The 20,843-nt window shown below is 38.9% G+C and overlaps 1 protein-coding gene across 5 annotated transcripts in view; it reads left to right on the forward strand.

The window, feature by feature from the left end:
• NKAIN2 (sodium/potassium transporting ATPase interacting 2) overlaps nt 1–20,843 on the forward strand; it is a gene marked incomplete at its 3' end in the record, with an annotated part of 448,568 nt that overhangs the window by 202,227 nt on the left and 225,498 nt on the right. For 4 of the 5 annotated variants that reach the window (XM_083608696.1, XM_083608695.1, XM_083608694.1 and 1 more), the window contains exon 2: nt 11,173–11,310. The exons of the other annotated variant lie outside the window; for it this stretch is intronic. In XM_083608696.1, coding sequence (XP_083464822.1) covers nt 11,173–11,310 — 138 coding nt within the window. The remainder of the gene's footprint in view (nt 1–11,172; nt 11,311–20,843) is intronic. 5 annotated transcript variants of the gene reach the window in all.

Raw genomic sequence — 20,843 nt, forward strand, 5'->3', positions numbered from 1 at the left:
CCATAAAAGGAGTCCACAAAATTGACTGTGATATCTAAAGGATTTCTGAAATGATCTTTAAATCATAATAGGAAACAGGAACTTTGATAGGAAATGGGAATGGTTAGCAGTAAGCATGATTAAAAATGGTGCTGATATTTCCAATAACTCTGGGAGAGGGGGTGAAAGGAGCAGGGGAAGTTATCATGACAGGCTCTCAATCTTTTAACCATGGTGAAGGAGGAGGCATTGAACTGCTTTTTACTAGACACTAAATAAAACTATGGTTTAGCACAAATGTGTGGTTGGTTTGGCTTAGCATGTCATCTAAATCCAGGCTCAGGGTTTGTAGAGCTGTGGCCAAGGGTTTTTGTTTGTTTGTTTGTTTTTGAGGTATACAAATTTATTATTTGGCTTCTCAAGACAAACCATGAGCCCAGGTACAGATGACATACTAAGCCAAACCATGGTTTAGCTCACTATAGCACAGCAGGAAGAGGACTAGGAGAGAAGCACAGCAGCTATGATATCCTCTAGAAAGTAACGCTCTCACTCACGCATTCATGCTGAGCTATGGTTTGGCTTAATGTTATGTGTGAAGCAGTTCAACATGTCTGCACTGACCCTGCGTGTGGTTTCACTCCTATGCTGCTTACATGTCAATAATTTGTGATGGCATGATATCTTAGACTTTCTGCAAACATGCAAAAAATGAGATTAATGCACTGAGAAAACTGTTTCCTGGAGTAGCCTGAATGACACTGACTTAGAAAATAATGCAGTACTTTCATAGGTGAATAAACTGGGTTTTATTTCACAGAAAGCCGTGCCAAAGCATCTTTTTTTTACAGATAAGTCTTAGAAATAGGTTTTTCCCCAGGCTCTACCACTCAGTTACTTGGGTGACCTGACTCAATTAACTTAATTGATTCTTGGTTAGATTGTCAATGGCAAACACACAGTGCTTCAGTGCCTAAAACCTATTAAAAATCAATAGGGATAACTAGACCTGCTAGGAAGCCGAACACTCTCAATCCGTGCATGAATCTGTATTCCACTTAATTTAAGAAGTGGACAAACAGCAAAGCCCTGAGTATTAGGGGGCAACCCTGAAATGGGCAAATCCAAGAATACTGCTGTAGTGCAAATGGTTTAATTACTGTTCATATCCATTATAGCCTCAAACATTTTGTCAGTGTTGGGACATGAGCAGCCAGGAAGGTAAAGTTGTGGGAAGCTGCAGGGAGTGGGCTGAGGCACAGTGAAGTCCTATAAGCACAGGACAGCCACTTGGGGTTTAAATAAGCCACAGCTTTATTGATTACAGATGTCAGCAGATTTTGGCACAAGCATTGGGTGTGTATTCTGAATCAACCATCTTGTCTGCTGGTAGATCATTTGGTAGGATTAACCAAGGTTCAGGATAGCCCTATGACGTACAAGAAATTGGAAGGCCATTGAGGGGGCCATCAGCCCCTGTTTGGGTGTCTGGACAGCACCTCCCTGTGGATCCCTTTAATGAGATACCTTGATTCCTTGGACTGGAAGGGTGTCCTGACCCCTCCCCACCATCCACCTAGATTAAGAATCTAACCCAATGCCTCCAGCGCCAACTGAGGCCAAGGGCTGTGCATGGCTGGCTTTTATGGCCAGGGAGAGGACCAGAAGGAAGACATTTCTCCTCTGGTCCACTCCCTAAACTGCACTATCAAGCTCGTCCACATTTGGCCGCAACCACAGGTGATCCTCAGGAGCCAGCGCAGCCAGCGGAAGAGCAAGTGACAACCTCCCCTGGCTGCGCTGAAGCTAGAAGATCACGCCACTGCTGCACCAGGCTGCAGCCTCCACTCTCTATTAACTGGCAGGCAAGCGGCCATTCTCAGCAGACAGAGATGAGATTAGAACCAAATGCAGTGGCAGGGCTGGACAGCAGGTAGAGAGAGACTAGGGCACTAGGCAGGGAAACAGGGAAAGCTAGCAACTTAGAAAGCACCTATAGATCCATATATTGTGGCTGATAATGGTCTTCCATGTGCAAAGAATCAGAGTTACCTGGAACCAATTATGGCAAGGCCAGAGGGAAGCAGGCAATGCTTGGGTAGATGAAGCTATGCTAAAACCTGAGGTATAATAGCATTCTGCAACCTTTAATGTTCTGCTCCAATTTGAAGCCACCTGGTTCTAGTTCTGGTTGTCTCTGATACATGATATTTGGATCTTTGAGCTCTGCATCTTTCAGAATAGTTATCATTTATCCAAGGGTATGTGGAATCTGGTTTATTGAAATCTGGCACAGAATACTGAATTGCATATTTTCTCATTTAGGTCATTAAAGGCTGAAGAATTACCTTTTTATTGGTACATTTTGTTTTTAATTAGCAATATTGCCATGAAGAATGTATGTTAGAAATATGTTCAAATTGGCTAGCACACCTAATTTAGCGTTTTCATTGATATGGCCATTTAAGCAAAAAAGCAGCAACTCAATGGCATTCAGTGTATTTTATATTGCTACCAACTGCTGAGAATTTCTGTTGCTTACGAACTTAAATGGAACATTAGATTTCCCTCATAGCTTTCTTCTCCTAGACTAATCCATGTTAAATGGGTCAAAAACAATTGTAAACACCTAGCTTTTTGCAGGTCATGATTGCATAGATAATTGCTTCTTACCATTCAAAGAGGGTCATTAGCTAACAAGCCAGAGTACTCAAAATGGACAAATTTAAGTGGCTAACCTGAAATTTTCAGCTCACTTTTTTCCTGATAGGCACTGCAGAATAGTCAGACGCAGACAGTTTAATTTGCCTTTCATAGCCTGTGACAAGGCTCATGATTATTGCATACAACAAATATTCAGTGCAACAAATTAGCAGATTATGCTGTTTTGGACAGGCAGCATTAAAAACCCTGCCACTGAATTGTTGGCTGCATCCCACATTGCCAGCATAATAATTACTGCTGAGTTTCTGGACCTCATCAAGTCAGCAAGGTGATAACCCTGTTGGATCAGATAGGGATATGAGAGATGGCCAACAGAAAAAAGGACCGAGTACGGAAATGGCAACATCTCTGCGTTAGAACCCTGGCAAGTGCCACTTGAATTATGGCAGTTGTTTGGCAGGGGCAGGGCTGTTCTGGAGAATAGCTTGCAGCAACACTAGATTACAGCATTTGTTCCTTCCAAGGGGAATTGCTGTGAGCACTGAAGCAAAGAAACCAAATCGGAGGGTGGGGAAAGTGAGGATCAGAAGGCAAATGTAGTATGGAAAACTGTGATTTGTGACAGTGTTACAAGCTCTTGTTTCACTGGACTTGCTTGCATTTTCTGCCAAGGAACAAAGTCCATGGTATAAGCTAAAGAGGAATTATATTCTCCTCTATTTTCTCTTATAGTTTAGCAGGACGTGGTTGAAAAATGATTGACAGTGTATAAATTTAATGCTGTTCTTCTAGCCTTATCCAATGGACACTGGTTTAAAAAAAGTGCAGCAGCAAGCAGGATATATAATATCAACTGAACAGATGATTGCACATAGTCTGGCTAGACACTGTAGATGACCTATGGGGGTGTCTAACTTCTCTCTCTCATACACACACCAGGTGATCATCATTGTCAAAGCTGGCTATTCATATCATTGTTTAGGAGAATCCTGCACAAAATCAGTCCAGCACAGATCACTGCATATGAAGCCCTGTGTCAGGTTTTTACCCTTTACCCATACAGCATCCTTTGTTAAATGTATGACAAAATCCAGCAGATATATCCCATTGTGCTAGCAGGAGTCCTTATACAGGACTTTCACTTATGCAGCAGGTTAGGTGAATGCCACCCATGGTCAATTTTATAATAAATGTTTAATATATACAACAATATACTTTTCCCCATACAAATCTCTACATTTAATTTGGTTAAAGGGCATCCTGTTTGTCATATACAGCACGTATATATGTTAGTTTTGATATAATCTCTTTCCTTTAGGGTTAAATTTACCTCCATTTAATTTTTGTATGAATGAAAAATATTTTTCCAAAAATAAATGCTAGAGGTGTGAGCAAGACATTTCATATTATAAAAATAATAAGTAACATCATATCTTGATAGAATTTCATATTTTTTATATTTGTCACTTGCAGTAACTTTAAAGATTCAATCTGTTTCCTAGGATGTGTAGAATGCAACAGTGTCTCATTAGATTTGTGCTTGGCTTGTTATTGCAGTTGTTAATGAACAGGAAATCAAATATGGTATGGAGACTACTAGTTCACTGCATCTCAAAGATTATATTACGCACTGCAAGTTTGTAGCATGGAAATTGCAAATAAGCAATATTGAACATCTAACACAGAACAGTTTTCACATGGCTAGCTTTCTCAAGATGCTATTTTTATAATAGATTGATATAAATCTTGTTACTCTGTGTCAGCGAATGCTAGATAGTATGCAGTTCAGACTGTCTTCTAAAACACATTGATATTAATCTTGTCCCTGTATATCAAGTTGGTAACTCAAGTATCCATACATACTAAATGTAGCCTGAATAGCCTCTCTTCATTTGCAGGACCACTTGTCCCTCACTAAAGTGGTATTCAGAAACTTTCAGGATGTGGGTAAAGTTTTAAAGAATTCTCAGAGGATGGTGGTCTTACGCTTTTCACACCTGTGGAACATCAGTATGTCACATTATACCATTCGGAATCAAAGATCACAAGTCTCCCAAAAATCTACCCCAGGTTATTCTGACAGACTAATTTAGCAGCTTTAATGCAGCCTCCCTGGGCCTCCCAAAAACTTTTCTAAATCAAAGTCTTTCTTGCATTCTCTCTCTCTCTTAAATATAATTTGTATTGATTTTGAAAATGTGTGTGTGTGTGTGTATGTGCATACCGACATTACAAAATATTCAAAACAAATATGCCACTCAATAATTTACAGTCCAAACAAGAAAAAGAAAAGAAGGAAAGGAAAGGAAAACAAATTACAGATTAAGCATCAGAGTCCTTTTAAACTGTTTCATCTTCTTTATAGGGTTTAGCAAGTGCAGTTAAGGCACAGAAATCTATTTCAGCTATAAATCATTCCATATACCCACATACTAAGTGAGGGTTACTGGAACCTCCATTTTTCATTAATAAATTTGATAAAATCACACCACATCAAAAAGTACCTTTTTTGTTATTCCTTTATGTAAATGTATATTTTGGGTTAGCTTTTCAGATAAAGCCCCAAACCAGACTTTATTATGCCAATTTTTGAAGCAATTAGGGGCATTTTCTTGAAGCAATTAGGGGTATTTTCTTAATATTTCCAGAATCTTGTAATGGTTAACCTAGGCACCAGTAAGAGGAAGTGGATTACGTCTTTATTCTTACAATCAAGATTTTGCCCATCTCTGATATTTAAAAATGCAATGGATGGAATCACAAGAACATTTAGGTGAGAAATCAAGCACCTAGCACTAGAATCTTTCCACCTTATGTAAATTTACCACGTGTAAATAAGTCGCTTTTGAGATCTATGTGTGACAGGTGTCAAGTGCCATCCAAAAAACAATGTTAAGGTTTGTTTCCTTACCTAACGCTGAAATTGAATGCATAGGTTTAGTAGCCCAGAATTTTTTTTTTTGTCAAGCATCTACCTTGAGTTGAAAGCTAAAGCATTATTTCCAGCAGTCTTTTAGTGCCTGAAGGGAACCCATATTGATTCCAATCAGTTGATAAGTCCAGCTCTTGCTATAATTTCTTTCAGAAAGAACCGCATTTCATATGCATTCAAGTTTCTGGTGGCACCTAGTGAGTGGTTTTTGCTGTAGGGGCTACTGAGGTGCTGTTCATAAACTTCGCTAAGCATCTGTGGTACTGAACAAGCTGTTCTGTAGTTACAGTTGCTGATATCTGATTGGTACCAGTCTTTCCCACTGCCAATAAGCTAATTATACAAATAAAGATTATTGGCAATGTTTCAGTGTTAAAACCTTCTGTAGTGATTGCCCCCTTTCCTTGTATTTATGCCTATATTTCTCAGCATTTTTTTCTTTCTTGTTCAATATTGCACATTTGGTTATATTTGATTTTTGTCTTCATATAGTGAATTCTGATTGGACTTAAATACTTTGTTCCCGAAACAGATCTTTCCTGCCTGTCCATATAATGTATTTTCCATTTTCTTGAAGCAGTTCTTAATTTCTTGAAGCAACCTCTTGCCCTTACGGTGATCAAATTTTCAACCCTTTCATTGCATTTCAGTTAACAGTTTGGGTCCTCCACCAACCTTCTAGAGCAATTTGGGATTGGTGCAAGGCACATGTGGGGAGCAGAGGTGGGAAATCCTGTTGCACAAGAGGAAGTCATTCTGCTTCCACAATTATTTAGTTGAACACAGTCCATCGTTACCTGCTTCTTAACTTTCTGCCCTAGACTTTATAACTCTCAGTAAGTTGTCACAACCCATGCATTATACAGACGTCCCATGATTCCTTTCCTTTGGCAAAGTTGTTTTATATTCCTCCAACAGTGCAACTGAAAAATAATAAGGGTGATTCTGTGCATGTCTCCTTAGAAATAAGTCCCGTTGAGTTGAATGGGATTTATTGCCAGGTAGAAAGGTATAGGATTGCAGCTATAATTGTCTGTTGACGACTATTTTAGTACTCTCCATTTCTGAAGTGAAAACTGTTGTTTTGCCTTTAAGGGTCATGTGATTACAGAGATTAGTCATCCTTGGAATAGTACTTTTAAAAAACATTGCCTCATACCTAAACATACAACCCATTACCACAATCATGGCTAATCATACTCTGCTAGGTTCACCAGAAAGATGGGATAAATACAAATAGCAATGGTATATGATAGTCCAAACAGAGCAGTCCAAAGAGAGATCAACAAGTGATGCAAGATACAGAAAAGTTCAGCATGTGAAGTTTCCATCAATGACAACACTACACATTGTGACCAGATAAACCTTACCTTCAGAAGTCCTTAGTACCCACATTTATTGTAGTATATTTTAAAAAGGAAAGTGTATTTTGGGCAGTAATTGGCAGCCACTAGAAAAAACACTTTCCTCTTAGCACACATACCATCTAGCCAGTTTAATCTTATGGAATTGTCATCTTGAAAACTTAAGTCAGGGGATACATTTTTAATTTAATAACTCAATGCATTATTTACTTAGCCATGTTGTTTTCCTATTAGGTTTCTACCTCATAACCTTGGTAATAAAATAGATACAATATGCACATTACTGGTTTATAAAATACTGTGGGGGGGGGGGTTGGGGATGAAAAAAATTAGGAGAGCAAACTGAGGAACCAGAATGAAATACAGAGATTTGAACAACATGTTGTTCTGGGGAAATGTGTTTAAAAGTCATCACAAAAAGGCCCAGTTATCTGTATGGTGCAGGGCTTAACCCCCATCAACCCCACCCAATAATTTTCTACTTTACTGTGAAAGGGAGGGGGGAAATGTGTTGTCTCATTCAAGAAAGCTGTATACCTACTATAGAAAGATATGACTGAACCATAAAAGATAGATAGAAGGACCATCAAAATAATTGGAAGCATGAAAAAAAATATTTGGAAGGAAATTCTAGCATGTTCAGGGCTTTTCAGCTTAGAAGAAAAGGCATGTCTGAGAGCAGGAGGGTGGAAAAATAGATGTGTCATAAGTAGTGTGGGAAAAGTGAATAAGGTACTATTACCTGCTCTCTTTCTCCACACCAGTTGTGACAGGCTTATCTCTCCACCCTGTCATAACACACTGTTGAAATAAGCAGTTATTTCTAAGTTGATTATTATAAATCTTGTAATAAATGTCTTCAGTAAAGTACATCTCTGGGATGGGAATGTGAACCACAAATGTAAACATTTTGATCAATGGTCATGGTAATTTTTTTTCTGCATTAATTGTGTTTAAGAAGTGAAACACATGATCAGCAAGTTCACATGATGATCAGCTGTTAGACAACACCACATCAGACTATAGTTGGAGAACTGAAGACTTGGTTGCTCCCTGATACAAAATAGTAATAATAAACATCCTTTCACATAACTACTGTGTTTTGGAGAAGACTAGGCTAAAGCTCTTCTCATTGCTATACTGGATTTTTGTATATTCTGTAAAGTTGCTCTCAAACCTCTGAAGTTATATACAGTGCAGATCTATTCATGTCTACTCAGAAGTAAGCCCTATTGAGTTCAATAGAATATAGTTCAGGTAACCATGTATAGGAATGTAGTCATAGTCAAGCAACAGACATCAAGTGGAATTGCTGATCAAGTTGTTTGACTATAAATTCAGAGCACAAAAAACTTCAAAGAAAGAAGATGGGGAAGATCTTCCTTCTAAAAAGTAGGGGGGGGGGCAAAAAAGAAGAAGAAGAAGAAGAAGAAGAAGCAGCCCAGAAATACACTGTGAATATATCTACCTTGCTCATAAGAGACAATGGATCAATTGAATTAGGCATTTATGTCATGCAGGTACCTTAGTTAATTTAAAAGTTAATATTGGGGCCTGAGATTAAGTATCACCAGAATAATTAATTTTGTTTACTGATTTTATTTTAATTTAGAAAGGCATTCAAGGACATAACCAATCAAACTCTCCGGAGGGAACTAATTCTTATCAGCCTGCTGCTGAATATTTGCCCTCAAAAGCCAAAATTGATTCTCATGTAATCCATTCAGAAATGGTGATGTTTGTGTTTATTGTGCACTCTGCAGTTGGGTCCAAAAGTACCACATGAAGATGTTTTTATACAGTCTGAAGCAAGAGCCCCTCTTTAGGAGCACTCCACCACTGCATTTTCAAAAGATTATTAGGAAAATATCACACCTCTCTCTCTTATCAGTTCAGAGAATCCACAGGATCCACTACAGTACCCCATGTATTTGGTGATAATTGCTACTAAAAACAGGGCCTCAATGAATGATTTGTTCCAATATGTGTTGGACCTGGAATAAATTTCATTTCAAGCACCCTCCTTCTCAGTATGGATAAGAGGTTCCTTCCATACAGAGCAGCTGAAAATAAGATAGAAGGTAGAATGTTGATGAATTTAGTCCATTGTGATGTCGATTCATAGCTGAACTGTAGCTCCCACTGATGGATTGATGCTGTCTGTTATGGAGTTGGGACTTGATTTCTCCAACCAGATGTATGACAAACAGTCTTTGATTCGTCAAAATCAGTGCATTGAGCATTGCTTGACATTTTGCAGAAAAGCAGTTTCTGGATTCTTCCAGAGTTTGGTGCCATTTCAAGGATGAATGTATTAAGCACACTTTTTGAACTTAGAGATGGGCAAATTTGTCAGTTTTGGTTTTCTCAGGTTCTCATTTCCCCCCAACCTTGAGTTCTCCACATTTCCATCAGTCTGCAATTAATTTATTTTTAAAAAGAGTCTCTGTGCATTTTAGTGCAAATTTCTCCTAATAAGCACATGTTTTTATTCACTTTTGTCTAATATGCAGTATTGCAAAGCAATGTTCCCTAAAACATTATTTTCACTATCATATGCATACTTTTACCTTAGTACAGGGGGGCACAACCTGTGAACCTCCAGATGGTTGTTGGACTACAACTCCCATCATCCATGATCACTGGCTATGCTGGCTGGGAGTTGTAGTCCAGAAACATCTGGAGGGCCACAGATTGTGCACCCCTGCCTTAATAGATACATTTTTGTATACACTGGTTGGTTGGCGAAATCCATTGCAAAATTCAGAAAAGTGTGAATTTCAAGGGATGGCTGTCTATTGTTTGCCTGTTGTTTCAGAAAAGTGCAGATGAAGGAGGTTCACCTTTAAATATGAACTGAAAGGAATTTCTCCCCAATCACCTTTTCTATCATGCAGCAGTTAACATCAGCTGTGATTTGATCTGCACAAGAAAAGTGTTAAATCTGGCAGCATATTTTAAAAAGAGCATTTCTTTTTGTCTTATTGATGCACCATTGCTCTTAAGGGGAACTGGACATATTTTACTTTTTTAAAAAAATTAATGCCCCCCCCCCAAGACTCAAGGGGAGAATTCAATGTAAAATAGTAAAATGTATGTAAAAAGATGTATGTACTTTACACACATTTTAAGAATTTTACGATTCCCCCTGAGAGCGATGGCAGGTGATCAAATTCTGTAACTTCCAGCAGGCCTTACTACGGTGATTTCAATCTGCATGGCAACAAACCACTTTTTAGGCTAGCTGTACACAGCTGGATGAAATCGCTTTTTAAAAACAACATGATTAGGCAGACAGCCCCCAGATCACCTTGTGAGAGCTCACAACTTAGACCACCTCATAAGTGGTGTGAGAGTTGTTATTGTTTTACAACCAAGCAGTATATAAATTTTATAAAACAAACGTTTTTCCCCCTTTGTTTTTTTCATTTAAACAACTTCTGTGCAGATTTTAAAGGATATATACTTTGGAAACCTGTCCTGAACAACCCACATGGAAACAGGATGGAATGGAATTTTGTCCTGTCCCATGATGACATTGATTTATTCCCTGGTTCTATCCCTAGTTTTTAATAACCCAAGTAGGTGAAAAGTGTGATGGAAAGTAGCTCCAAAAGGGTAGATTTGTATGTGATGTGATATATATAGATATATAGATATATAGAGAGATATATAGAGATATAGATAGATAGATATAGATATAGATATAGATACACACACATGTTTAAACAATGCACACATATCTCTTGGTTATAAGAAATTTATAAGAAATGTATCTGAAGCAAAGGCTAAGAGAAAGGATGAGTTGGTGCAAATAGAGGAGAATGATGGGGTAGCTGTGTCTTTAACTTGGCTTGAACTTCCAAACCAGCTGGTGATAGAGAGCCTGTCAGTAATAACAGTAATAAATGACAGATGTAGTCATGCTGTACCTGCTTCAACTAAAGCATCTCCTTGAATGGGAATAATATCTTGGCAAAATTGTCCTTGTGAATATTTTTGCTATCGGATTATAACTCAATGGACTGTCACAGAAATGCTGTTTTCAGTAAAACAAAAGGAGTGAATTGTTGCAAAGTCATCCCAACTTTCCCCCCTGCTTCCTGAACCATATATCTAGTGAGGCAATGTTTCTAGTGGTGGTAAGTGAAGAGGGAAAATGCTTTCCAAAGCCTCTGACTATTTTTTCTCATGAGCTATTCTAATCAAATCATTGTTGCTGTTTAATCCTAGGTATGTGTGCTGGAGAGACAGATATTTGATTTCCTTGGTTATCAGTGGGCACCAATCCTGGCAAATTTTGTACACATTATTATAGTCATACTTGGCTTATTTGGAACCATCCAGTATAGACCTCGCTACATAACAGGAGTAAGTACCATTCACCTTGTATCCTTAACTCTGTATTTGCCATGTATGGTACAAAACAAACAAACTTGGAGTTGGGAAGAAATTTTATTTGGAGATTTGAAGTAATATGCCCAGTATATATAGGTAATTGTTTTCAACACATTTAAATGTACAGTGTGGTGTTTTTTTAAAGGGGGTGGGAGTATATTTTTTAAAAATCCTACAGAAATATATTGCTACATTATTTATTACTACATTATTGCTATACATATGAAAACTTAAATTATTTCTGCTATTGTTTCTGTAGAGAAAGCAGGAATACAATCTGGCTCTCTTCTCTTTGCTTCCAAAATGGTTTAAACTTGAAAACCACCAAACAGCAGAGGAATCCTGCAGAAAATGGCCATAGTAAATACTGAAAGCCAAGGAATAGATGGAGAGAAAAGAAGATTTGCAGCCTGATATTGCACATGTTTGATGGGTTTCAAATTAGATCACAGCCTTAGAACAGTAGGCTAGTAACAAATCTAAGTGTGTGTTGAAAGTCAGGTCGGAGTTAAAGTTAAAGGGTGATCCAAAGAAGACAAAACTGATGAGCTGTAGTGAAGCATGGTAAAAAGAAATCTGTTAACAACCCTACAAAAATACTACATCGCAATTAGGCTATTAAAAGGGGATGCAATGCAATACAGTTAGAGCTTGGATCAGTGGTCTCCAACCTTTCTGGTCCTATGGACTTGTCTGCAAACTACAACAACTGTTATGAACACCACACACACACTGGCTGCAACTTCACAAAATACCCCATACCACAACTAGGCTTGAAGAAAAAGCTTTCTGATGACCAAAGAAGGCTTCTTTCAAGGCTAATTTCAGCATGAGAGGGAAGACTGTGGGCCCTGGAAAGGCCTCTCTGGGCATATGTGTGCCTGCAGTTGCCACATCTCCTGGTATGTCCCACAGAGAAATTTACGGTCTGCAAATAAAAACATCCTGAAGATCCCAGGCCACAGAGAGGTTAGGCTGGCCTCAACTAGAGCCAGGGCTTTCTCGGCTGCGGCTCCAATCTGGTGGAACGCTCTGTCACAAGAGACTAGGGCCCTGCGGGACCTGACATCTTTCCGCAGGGCCTGCAAGACAGAGCTGTTCCACCAGGCCTTTGGTCAGGGCTCAGCCTGACCCCCTCCTCTGGCAATCTGCACAGAATTTTGCTTAATGGTTGCCATCAATTTGAATTTAATTTGATTTTAATTTATTTTATAATGAATGTTTTTAGAATGTTGGATTATTTTGATTGTTGTTAGCCGCCCTGAGCCCAGCTTCGGCTGGGGAGGGCGGGATATAAATAAAATTTATTATTATTATTATTATTGGCAAACCATGAACTAAACCAGTGGCTAGAGATAACATGGATATAATCCTCATAAGAGGGAACTTCTAGATATACCACAGATTTCTGAATTTGGCAAATGATACTGAATGAGCAAAATAAAAGTGAACCTGAGATTCCCCTGCAGCAAACTCATTCCCACTTTCCAACATTGCAAACTTATTATCCATCTCTGACCATTTCCCCAATTTATGACATGCCTTTTTAATATCAATTTGCAAGCCCTCGAGTCAAGGACTATCCTTAGGCTTGGTTTGCATGTATTTACCAGGTACAGATAAAGGGGATGTGGTACCCTGCCCACTAGTCTGGGGGTGCCTGTCTTCTACTGGGGTGCCTGGTCTTCTACCAGGCTTCTCCTTGTAGGTATCCTTGTTAGCACAGAGGCTAGATGTGAAAAATCCAACAAGTGTAGGCTCAATTCATATAATCTACAACCCACATACATTTTGGAAATTGGCTAAATGATTCAGACCTTGGTGCATCAGCTGTATTCAAATATTATGCTATTGGTAGATGTCCTTTGGGCCCATAGGCATGGATGCTGCCCAAGGGCAAGGCAGAACAGTATCATCCCATTGCCCCTGTTGCATATGGCTGGTATGTTTGTCCAATCTAGCTTACTTAGTGCAGATTAAAATATTGGCAATCTTTAAAAGCATAATAAAAGCCCATTCCTTTAAAAAAAAAAAACCCACCTCTTATTCCTTTCTTTATGATCTTAGAACTTTTATTGCTCAAAAACATTAGTAAGACACACTATTCATGATGCCCCTACCTCCTAACCTTTATGAAGATCCTTCTTTCCTTATTTCTTTAGAATAAGTCCTGTGAAATAACATCAGAGTGACTTGTGGGTTCTTGACATTTTTACAAGCAATCTCCTTCTGTACTAAATATATAGCACTTTGTACTGGATAAAGCACAGATCAATGAACTATGTGGGTGCTTCACAGATTACAAGCATTGTCACTCAAGGATAAAGAAATCTTTCTTCTGCCTTGGAATGGCTCACTTTGGTGGTCTTCCTGTAACCAATATAATGAAAAGGAAGTTCCTATTTTTTTGCACAGCAAGTCAAGTCCTCTTAATTTTTGGTAATGAACCTTGAAAATGTGGAGTCTATGTTTGTATCTTCAGGTTGTTTACACCCCAGTCTTTCATACAGCAGCCCATTTCATATTTTCATGTGAAATCAAATGAATACATGCCAGGGAAGTGGCACTGTGTAAGTAGGTTCCATACCTGACCTACATACATTCATTAGAATGCATCTGTAGAGAGCCCACAATGGATATGAACACTGTTGTGTTTGTGTATGCATAGCCACACTTGGTAGGACAAATTGGCAGTTCACGTTTTCTGCCAGAAGCTTTTCCTGTCAATGCCACAAATTCCATTCAAAGTAGCACAAAAGTGGAGAACAGATGCAGTACCATCAAGAGAAGAATTACACCTTAAAATATTAGAATATATAGAACTTGCCATCATGACAAACAGATTAAGAAATAAAGATGATAAGAATTTAAAAGAGGACTGGACATCATATATAGAGAATATATAGAAAAAAATAGTATAACAAGAAATGAAGTGTAACAGACTGAAAAAAATACTCAGCAGTAGATGTGACAAAGTGAGACAGTGTAAGGTAATGAAAATAATTTAGTAGAATAAGAAAACGCAGTCAAAAAGACAACAGGTAGGATACCAGAGAAAGAACAGAAGGGAGTTAAAATTAAGGCTCATAGGAGTCAATTAAATTGGAGGAATAAGCTGTGTTACTATTATTACACTGTCTTACACTTATGTTATTTCCCCCTCTTCTTACTATCATGTGTTTGACTGCAACATACTATGCATTGATAATATGATAAAAAAGTTTTTTAAAAAATAAATTCAAAGTCTTTTACCTGGTAAAACAGTTCACTATCACCAGTTTGAAGTGGGTAAAACACAATCTCAAACTATTTGATGGATATTAGGGGTTATGGAACTCACCTATGAGAACAGAACTTCAGTTTCTTTGCAGTCTGGTCCTACAAGTCTTGGTACTCTTAGGAACAGCGGTCTATCTATCTCATTGACTCCTATCCTTGGTATAAGGATGGATCCTTCATTTGGAATGGCACTTGAATGGCACTTCTGGAGCACCTGTAGTGCTATTTATGGTTCCATACTTCCTTTACTGAGGAAACTTCCCTCCTCTTTTAAAATAGCAATACGTTCCATTATGTAAAATCATAGTATCTTGTTAATATTAATAAAGACTCAAAGAGCATTATTACAGCAGGTAACATTTAGTAATGGACCTTTCAAGCCTCTCGGATGGGACAAGTAAGTAAACAAATCCTCAGTCTTAAACTGGAGATTAGCAGTTAAAACTAGTCCACCTTTCTATTTTTACAGTGCAAGATGGTGCTTTAACTACTTCTATGTAATCCTCTGCTTGAGTTTCAAGAGCTAATATGGATTTATAGGATAAGGTTGCAAACTGTCATTTATTAGCCTTAAGCTGCAATCCTAAACACAGATATTTGGAATTAATTTTGGTGAGATCAGTGAGATTTTCTTCCAAGTAAATTGGGATTTTTTTGTTTGTTTCATCTGTCAGTTTTATGGATTAGGTGTGTTGATGAGAGGATAAGTGATGGTGGGGAAATGGTTGGGAGGATGCTTACCATTGGGTGCACAGTCCCCTCTGCCAGAATCCTTTAAGCTGTGAGGAGGACTGCCACCTGATCATTTAAAAATGGGGTGTAGGGTGTGGGGTAGGAATTGTTTTGCTGGGACTTGTTTCCCACTGGATTCACAGATTTACCAGGCAGCTAACAGCTGTATCTCAAACTCTTCTTGCTTCCTAGCTTTGTAGTTTTTTCTAGGTAAATTATTCTAATGTCCTGTCACTATGAGGAGGCAACAGTGCGAAAGAGATGGCAGAAGCGTTCTCTGAGCTGCCCAAGCCATCCTTGTGCTAGAGGAAGGTCAGGACCTTGGATAGGACCCTGGACCTGAGTGCTAGACCACAGTGCAATAACAATACTTTCAGGACCATGGTTAGCAGTCCTGTAACAGAGAGCAGGAGGGAACAAATTTCCTTGTTACAACTATCCAAGCTTTATAGCCATATCTCGAGGATATAGACTAAAACTCTACTCCCAGTTTGCTTCAGCCTGCTAGTTAAAGGGCCTGTGACCATTAATGCAGCCCCCTCTAGGTGGCAATGCTTTGGGATGTGGGGCCTTAGTTCGTGTATTCTCTGCAGCACTTCCATGATCCTTAAAGGAGTCATTTGTTGACTCCCGAGGCAAAAATACATCTTTGGTGTTTGGGTGGCTAGGTGTGGAATCTGATGCTGGTGGGTCTACTCAGAATGAGCTGGGGAGTGGATCCATTTCTTCCCTGGAGCTATTACTTCTCTAGGACTCAGGGTCTGAGGACTCTGGATTTAGAGCCACGGCACTAAGGCGACAGCTGCAACCAAGATATTGGGGCATCACTACCACATGGTTTCACTTGTATACCAACTTAGCAGAGCTGTTAAGAAAGATGGGATTCTATGGGGTGGGAGCTATGCTTGAGCTCCAAGAGCATGGCTCTTTGGACCACTGTTTTGGCCTGTTCCATAGAGCTGTTATGCAAGTGCAGAGCTATTAGCAAAGGGATATAACTTAGTGAGAGAGCACACAATTTGCATGAAAATGGTCCCAGGCTCAACCCCTGGCATCTCCTGGTAGTGCTGAAAAAGACCCCTACCTCAAAGTTCAGACAGCCATTACCAATCTATGCAGACAACACTGAGCTAAATGACACAAGGCGTCACCTTATTTTCCAAGATCTCACAAGACATCAAACATAGAAGAGGTAAAGAGAAGAGGCAGGGGGGTTGTGAATGAGAATATGAGATGAAAATGATGGACAGGGACAGGCAAGGTAGTGGGAGCCGGCAGAGGGAGAGAATGTTAAAGGATTATCTGTCTGTCTATCATCTATCTATCTATCATCTATCTTTATGTACCACTCATACAGCATAGCTCTCTCAATTATAAGCCAAAATTTTAATGAATTTCTTGCTGCCTTTGCCTTTCATTCCTCACCCCAAGGATCCTTTAATCAGTGATAGGATTTCTGCCTTGCAGCATAGAGAGTGGCCTAGAGTTTACATTTTTTATAGGTTCTCATCAGCAAAACCATCCCAGAAAACAGTTTCCCCATAGTTCCCCATGTTGCAGTTCATTCAAAGATGTGTGTGCAACAGGGAGAGACTGAATAACTATGTTTGAGAAATGCAGTCCTTGTCAATTATGATAGGGACTGACCTGATCTGCACTTCCCAGCCTAATATGTGAACTGAAATGTAATGTATTCATTGGATTTTGCACTTCTCTCAAGGTTGCAACAGGGTTCACAACTCAACATTATTATCTGTGCTCCACTTGCAGGAGAATGAGCAGCATGGGGGGTGGGATAGCATTGAACACACCAATCCAGTAGTGGGTTAAATATGCCCACCACTGTAATACTTCCAGCATGTCAGAGCTTGGTGTGGCACAGGGCAAGGAGCCTACCATCAGGCAGCCCACCTGCTGCCCAGCTTTTCCTTCTCTTGTCTTCTCACTGGGGAGAACAGGAGGGATCTGCCATGCTCTTAAGTCTACCATGGCGTGTAGCATTCTGGTGATCCTGCCCACAACCTGCTTGTTTGGCAACCAGCCTTAACGCTGTAAATTGGAGCTGAGACTGTCAGGTGGCTCCAGTTAAAACTTTTCATGAAGCTCCTTTTAGTAGGCTGTTGATCCTGCCCAATCTCTCCTGCCATATCAATTTGTGATTAAAAAATAGCATAAGAACAAGAAATTCTTTATTCCTATGGGAGTGGTGAACTCTTTATTGCTTTATTGAGGCAAGGTGAGGTGACTGCCTCAGGTGGCAGGATCCACCAGGGCAGCAGATCCCACTGTTGATATTTCTTCCCCACTTGTTCATGTGGTGTGGAGGGGGAAGCCCCATCAACCAGTGTGGCTGGCCACAGTCCACAAGCATTCTCTACTTTTTAGGAAGGGTGGTTAAGTTGGGAGCAGGGAATCCTGGCACCCATGACATCAATTTATAACCTAGGAGTGGGCCAAAGTTCATTCCATTGAATCCTCTGATTGGCACTCTCTGTGTGTCAGGGTTTGTCCTGGGCTCCAGCACCATGGTGCTGTTCCTGTTTGAGTGCTTCCCTGCTGGCTGCAGAGGCAGCACAAAGGAAGTCCCCCATGGAGATAGTGGCGAGCCAACAATTATTTTTTGTAAATATTTATGCTCCATCCTTCTAGGGCCTATGCAGCATTCAGTGCATAGTTTGAGATCAAATACATTTAGGAATGTGTGTTTCTAGAGAAACATATAATTTTTGAGCAAAACTGTGGCAGTACATGTGAACGTCACATGAATCCAAAATAAAATTGCCCATCTATCCCTAGTATATCCAATTCTATCCTTCCCTGATATTTTTTGTTTGAGCAGACATTTTCTTCACAGTGTGCCTGTATCTGCTGGGTGGCCAAGGCAGGTGGGGAAGGGGATGTTCCATTGTTGCCCTGAAGTCATACTGTGAGACACTCACTGTACCTTTCACTTTTTAGCCACAATGCTTTGTGTAGTAACACACTGGCTGGCTTTAGCTTTGTTTTAAAAGCTGTTTCATGCTGTTTGCCTTTCTTCCATGAACTTATGCACTGAGCCCCCTGTAAATCTTGTTGTTATGATCACTTTAAGTGCTTATTGTTTCAACATGTTCTTCACTTTCTTGGTGGTCTGCAGGAAAATAGCGAATTACTTTTTCAAACCATCCCTGTTGTCATGAGTGCTATTACCAAGAAAGAAACATTTTACAGCTGACACTGAAAAGCAAGATAAACAACATGCATGGTTGTAAAATGCAGCAGTAAAGAGGTTTCAAAACTTCAATTCCTCACCATTTCCATAGTTTGCCTGTCAATTGTGCTGTTTATTTTGAGATTTGCTTTATTGTCTATGCACAGGCCCAAATGATAAGGCTACACATATTCTTGTCAGATAAGCTCAACTGCAGATAATAAATTTAAAACTTAAAGTAATAAGGATCTCAGTGAAGATGCATCTCATGTTATGTGAGTTCAGCAGATACTGTGTGCATTATAAATGCCGACCAAGGAGGCACTTTATATAGTCTTTGACACAGAAATAATTCTACCCCTAAACATTTCTACTGTAGCCTCGTTTTTATCTTTGCGAGTTCCATGATTTGTTAAAAAGAAAAACATTGTGAAGAGATAAAGAGGAGCTACTACTAAAATAGGTTCTTGTCACTCCCTTGTTCAAATCCAGTGAAAAGTCAGTCAATTATGTATCTCAAAACTCTTTATAGCATTTTGCATCCATTGCAGTATTCACTGTTTCTTTGTTTGAACACAGAGCTAAACAATTTCAAGCTTGAAAATCCTCTTCATATATTATTTAAGAAATTAATATCTGCTCTGTAACCAAATTAGAGCACCATTTGTTTATCTGTAAGGTTCAGTGCATGACATGAGTTGCATAGCTCATCAGTGTGATGAGTTAACAACAGAGATTACTTTGGGTATAATCTTAACATTAGTCAAAGGAGAGGGTATATTTAGATTTAGTCAGTTCATTCTGGCCAAAGTTTGCATATGGAAATAACGTATTTTCTTTCCCAGTAATTGTTTATTTGTATCAGTTTGCTGGAATGTATATTTTAATTATTATATAAAAGTAAATTTGAGAAACTTACTTAGGTGCAAGAAATTTTTGAACAAAAATCATATGTTATTTTCATAATTCTGGACATTTCTCAGCATATCCTGGTAAATTTACTGCGGCATGATGGAAATCAGGAGGAAATTGGATCACTTGTTGAAGACAAATGTCAGGTCTATTTTGAACACTTACCAATCAGCCATTGTATATGTCATCCTTCACTGCTAAATGAGGGAAATGAGAATGAAATTTGGTTATTAGCCAAAGGCACATGGCTGACACTGAAATTTACTGGTAATCAGAATGTAGCACCGGTTTTCTATTTTGCTAAAAAATATATTGGTAAATGTCAACATTCTTCATAACATTTATTCTTAATGCATTCTTGGTGTTCTTTATGCATCTGATGAAGTAACCTGTCACCTACAAGAAGTCATATCAGATAAAGTGCTGGTCTGAGTGCTACAACAGCTTTTGCAACCAGACCCAGGCATAAAGAGGTGAAACACAAGTGTTGTGTCAAACTAGGGTTACATTTTGTTAATAACATCTGCAATGTTATTAACAATAATGAGAAGGCCAGGAAGCTAACTTCAAGCTTTGATGATATTATTGAAGGGAAATTATGGGATGATATCAAAAGTTAGTCATACTCAAAACAGCCCTATTGGAATCAATGGACATACATTGCCTATGACTTAGTTTGATATCAACGCCAATGTGCTAGATGCCCTTTAGATCTGCAGCTGCAATAACTTGCTCTTGGTGAATGTGAATGCCATGTGGCAAGGCAGTTTTAAATCAGCTCTCTGACCTACTGAGTGAACTCTATTGTTTGTTCTTTTTCTAGAAACTGCTTTGTGATCATTTTTCAAAATGAAAAGTGACATACAAATGTGTGTGTGTGTGTGTGTGTGTGTGTGTGGTAAATATAGAATAATTGCCCTCCCTTTAGGAATTAAGCATTTTTTCATATTTCACATTTTCAACAATACTGTTGATAAGCATGAAAATGTGATTTCTTGCACTAGAACAGATAGTGGCTACTTGAAATGACATCAGATGGATGCACATAGAACATATTTCAGAAGTCAAAACAGCAAATAATCTTGTGGCACCTTAAAGACTAATAGATTTATTGTGTCATAAGTTTTCACGGTCCACAGCACACTGTCAGATGCACCAAGTGTTGTCTTCTCTTGGCAGATATATATACACACATGAGTACGGAGGGAAAAAAGAATTCAACAGTAGAGTCAAAAGGCCATGAAATGTAAGAAAGGTTCAGTATACTATGCCAAAGCCCAAATGCTTCTATGATAAGAACTGAGTAACTCATTTCCAGCAGTGATCACAGGGAATAATACTTTCTAGCTATCTGGTAGTTTGTTTCTCATTTGCAAGGATATCATCACCAGCG

The sequence above is a fragment of the Podarcis filfolensis genome, assembly GCF_964270895.1.
Source record: "Podarcis filfolensis genome assembly, chromosome: 3".
Lineage (NCBI taxonomy): Eukaryota > Metazoa > Chordata > Lepidosauria > Squamata > Lacertidae > Podarcis > Podarcis filfolensis.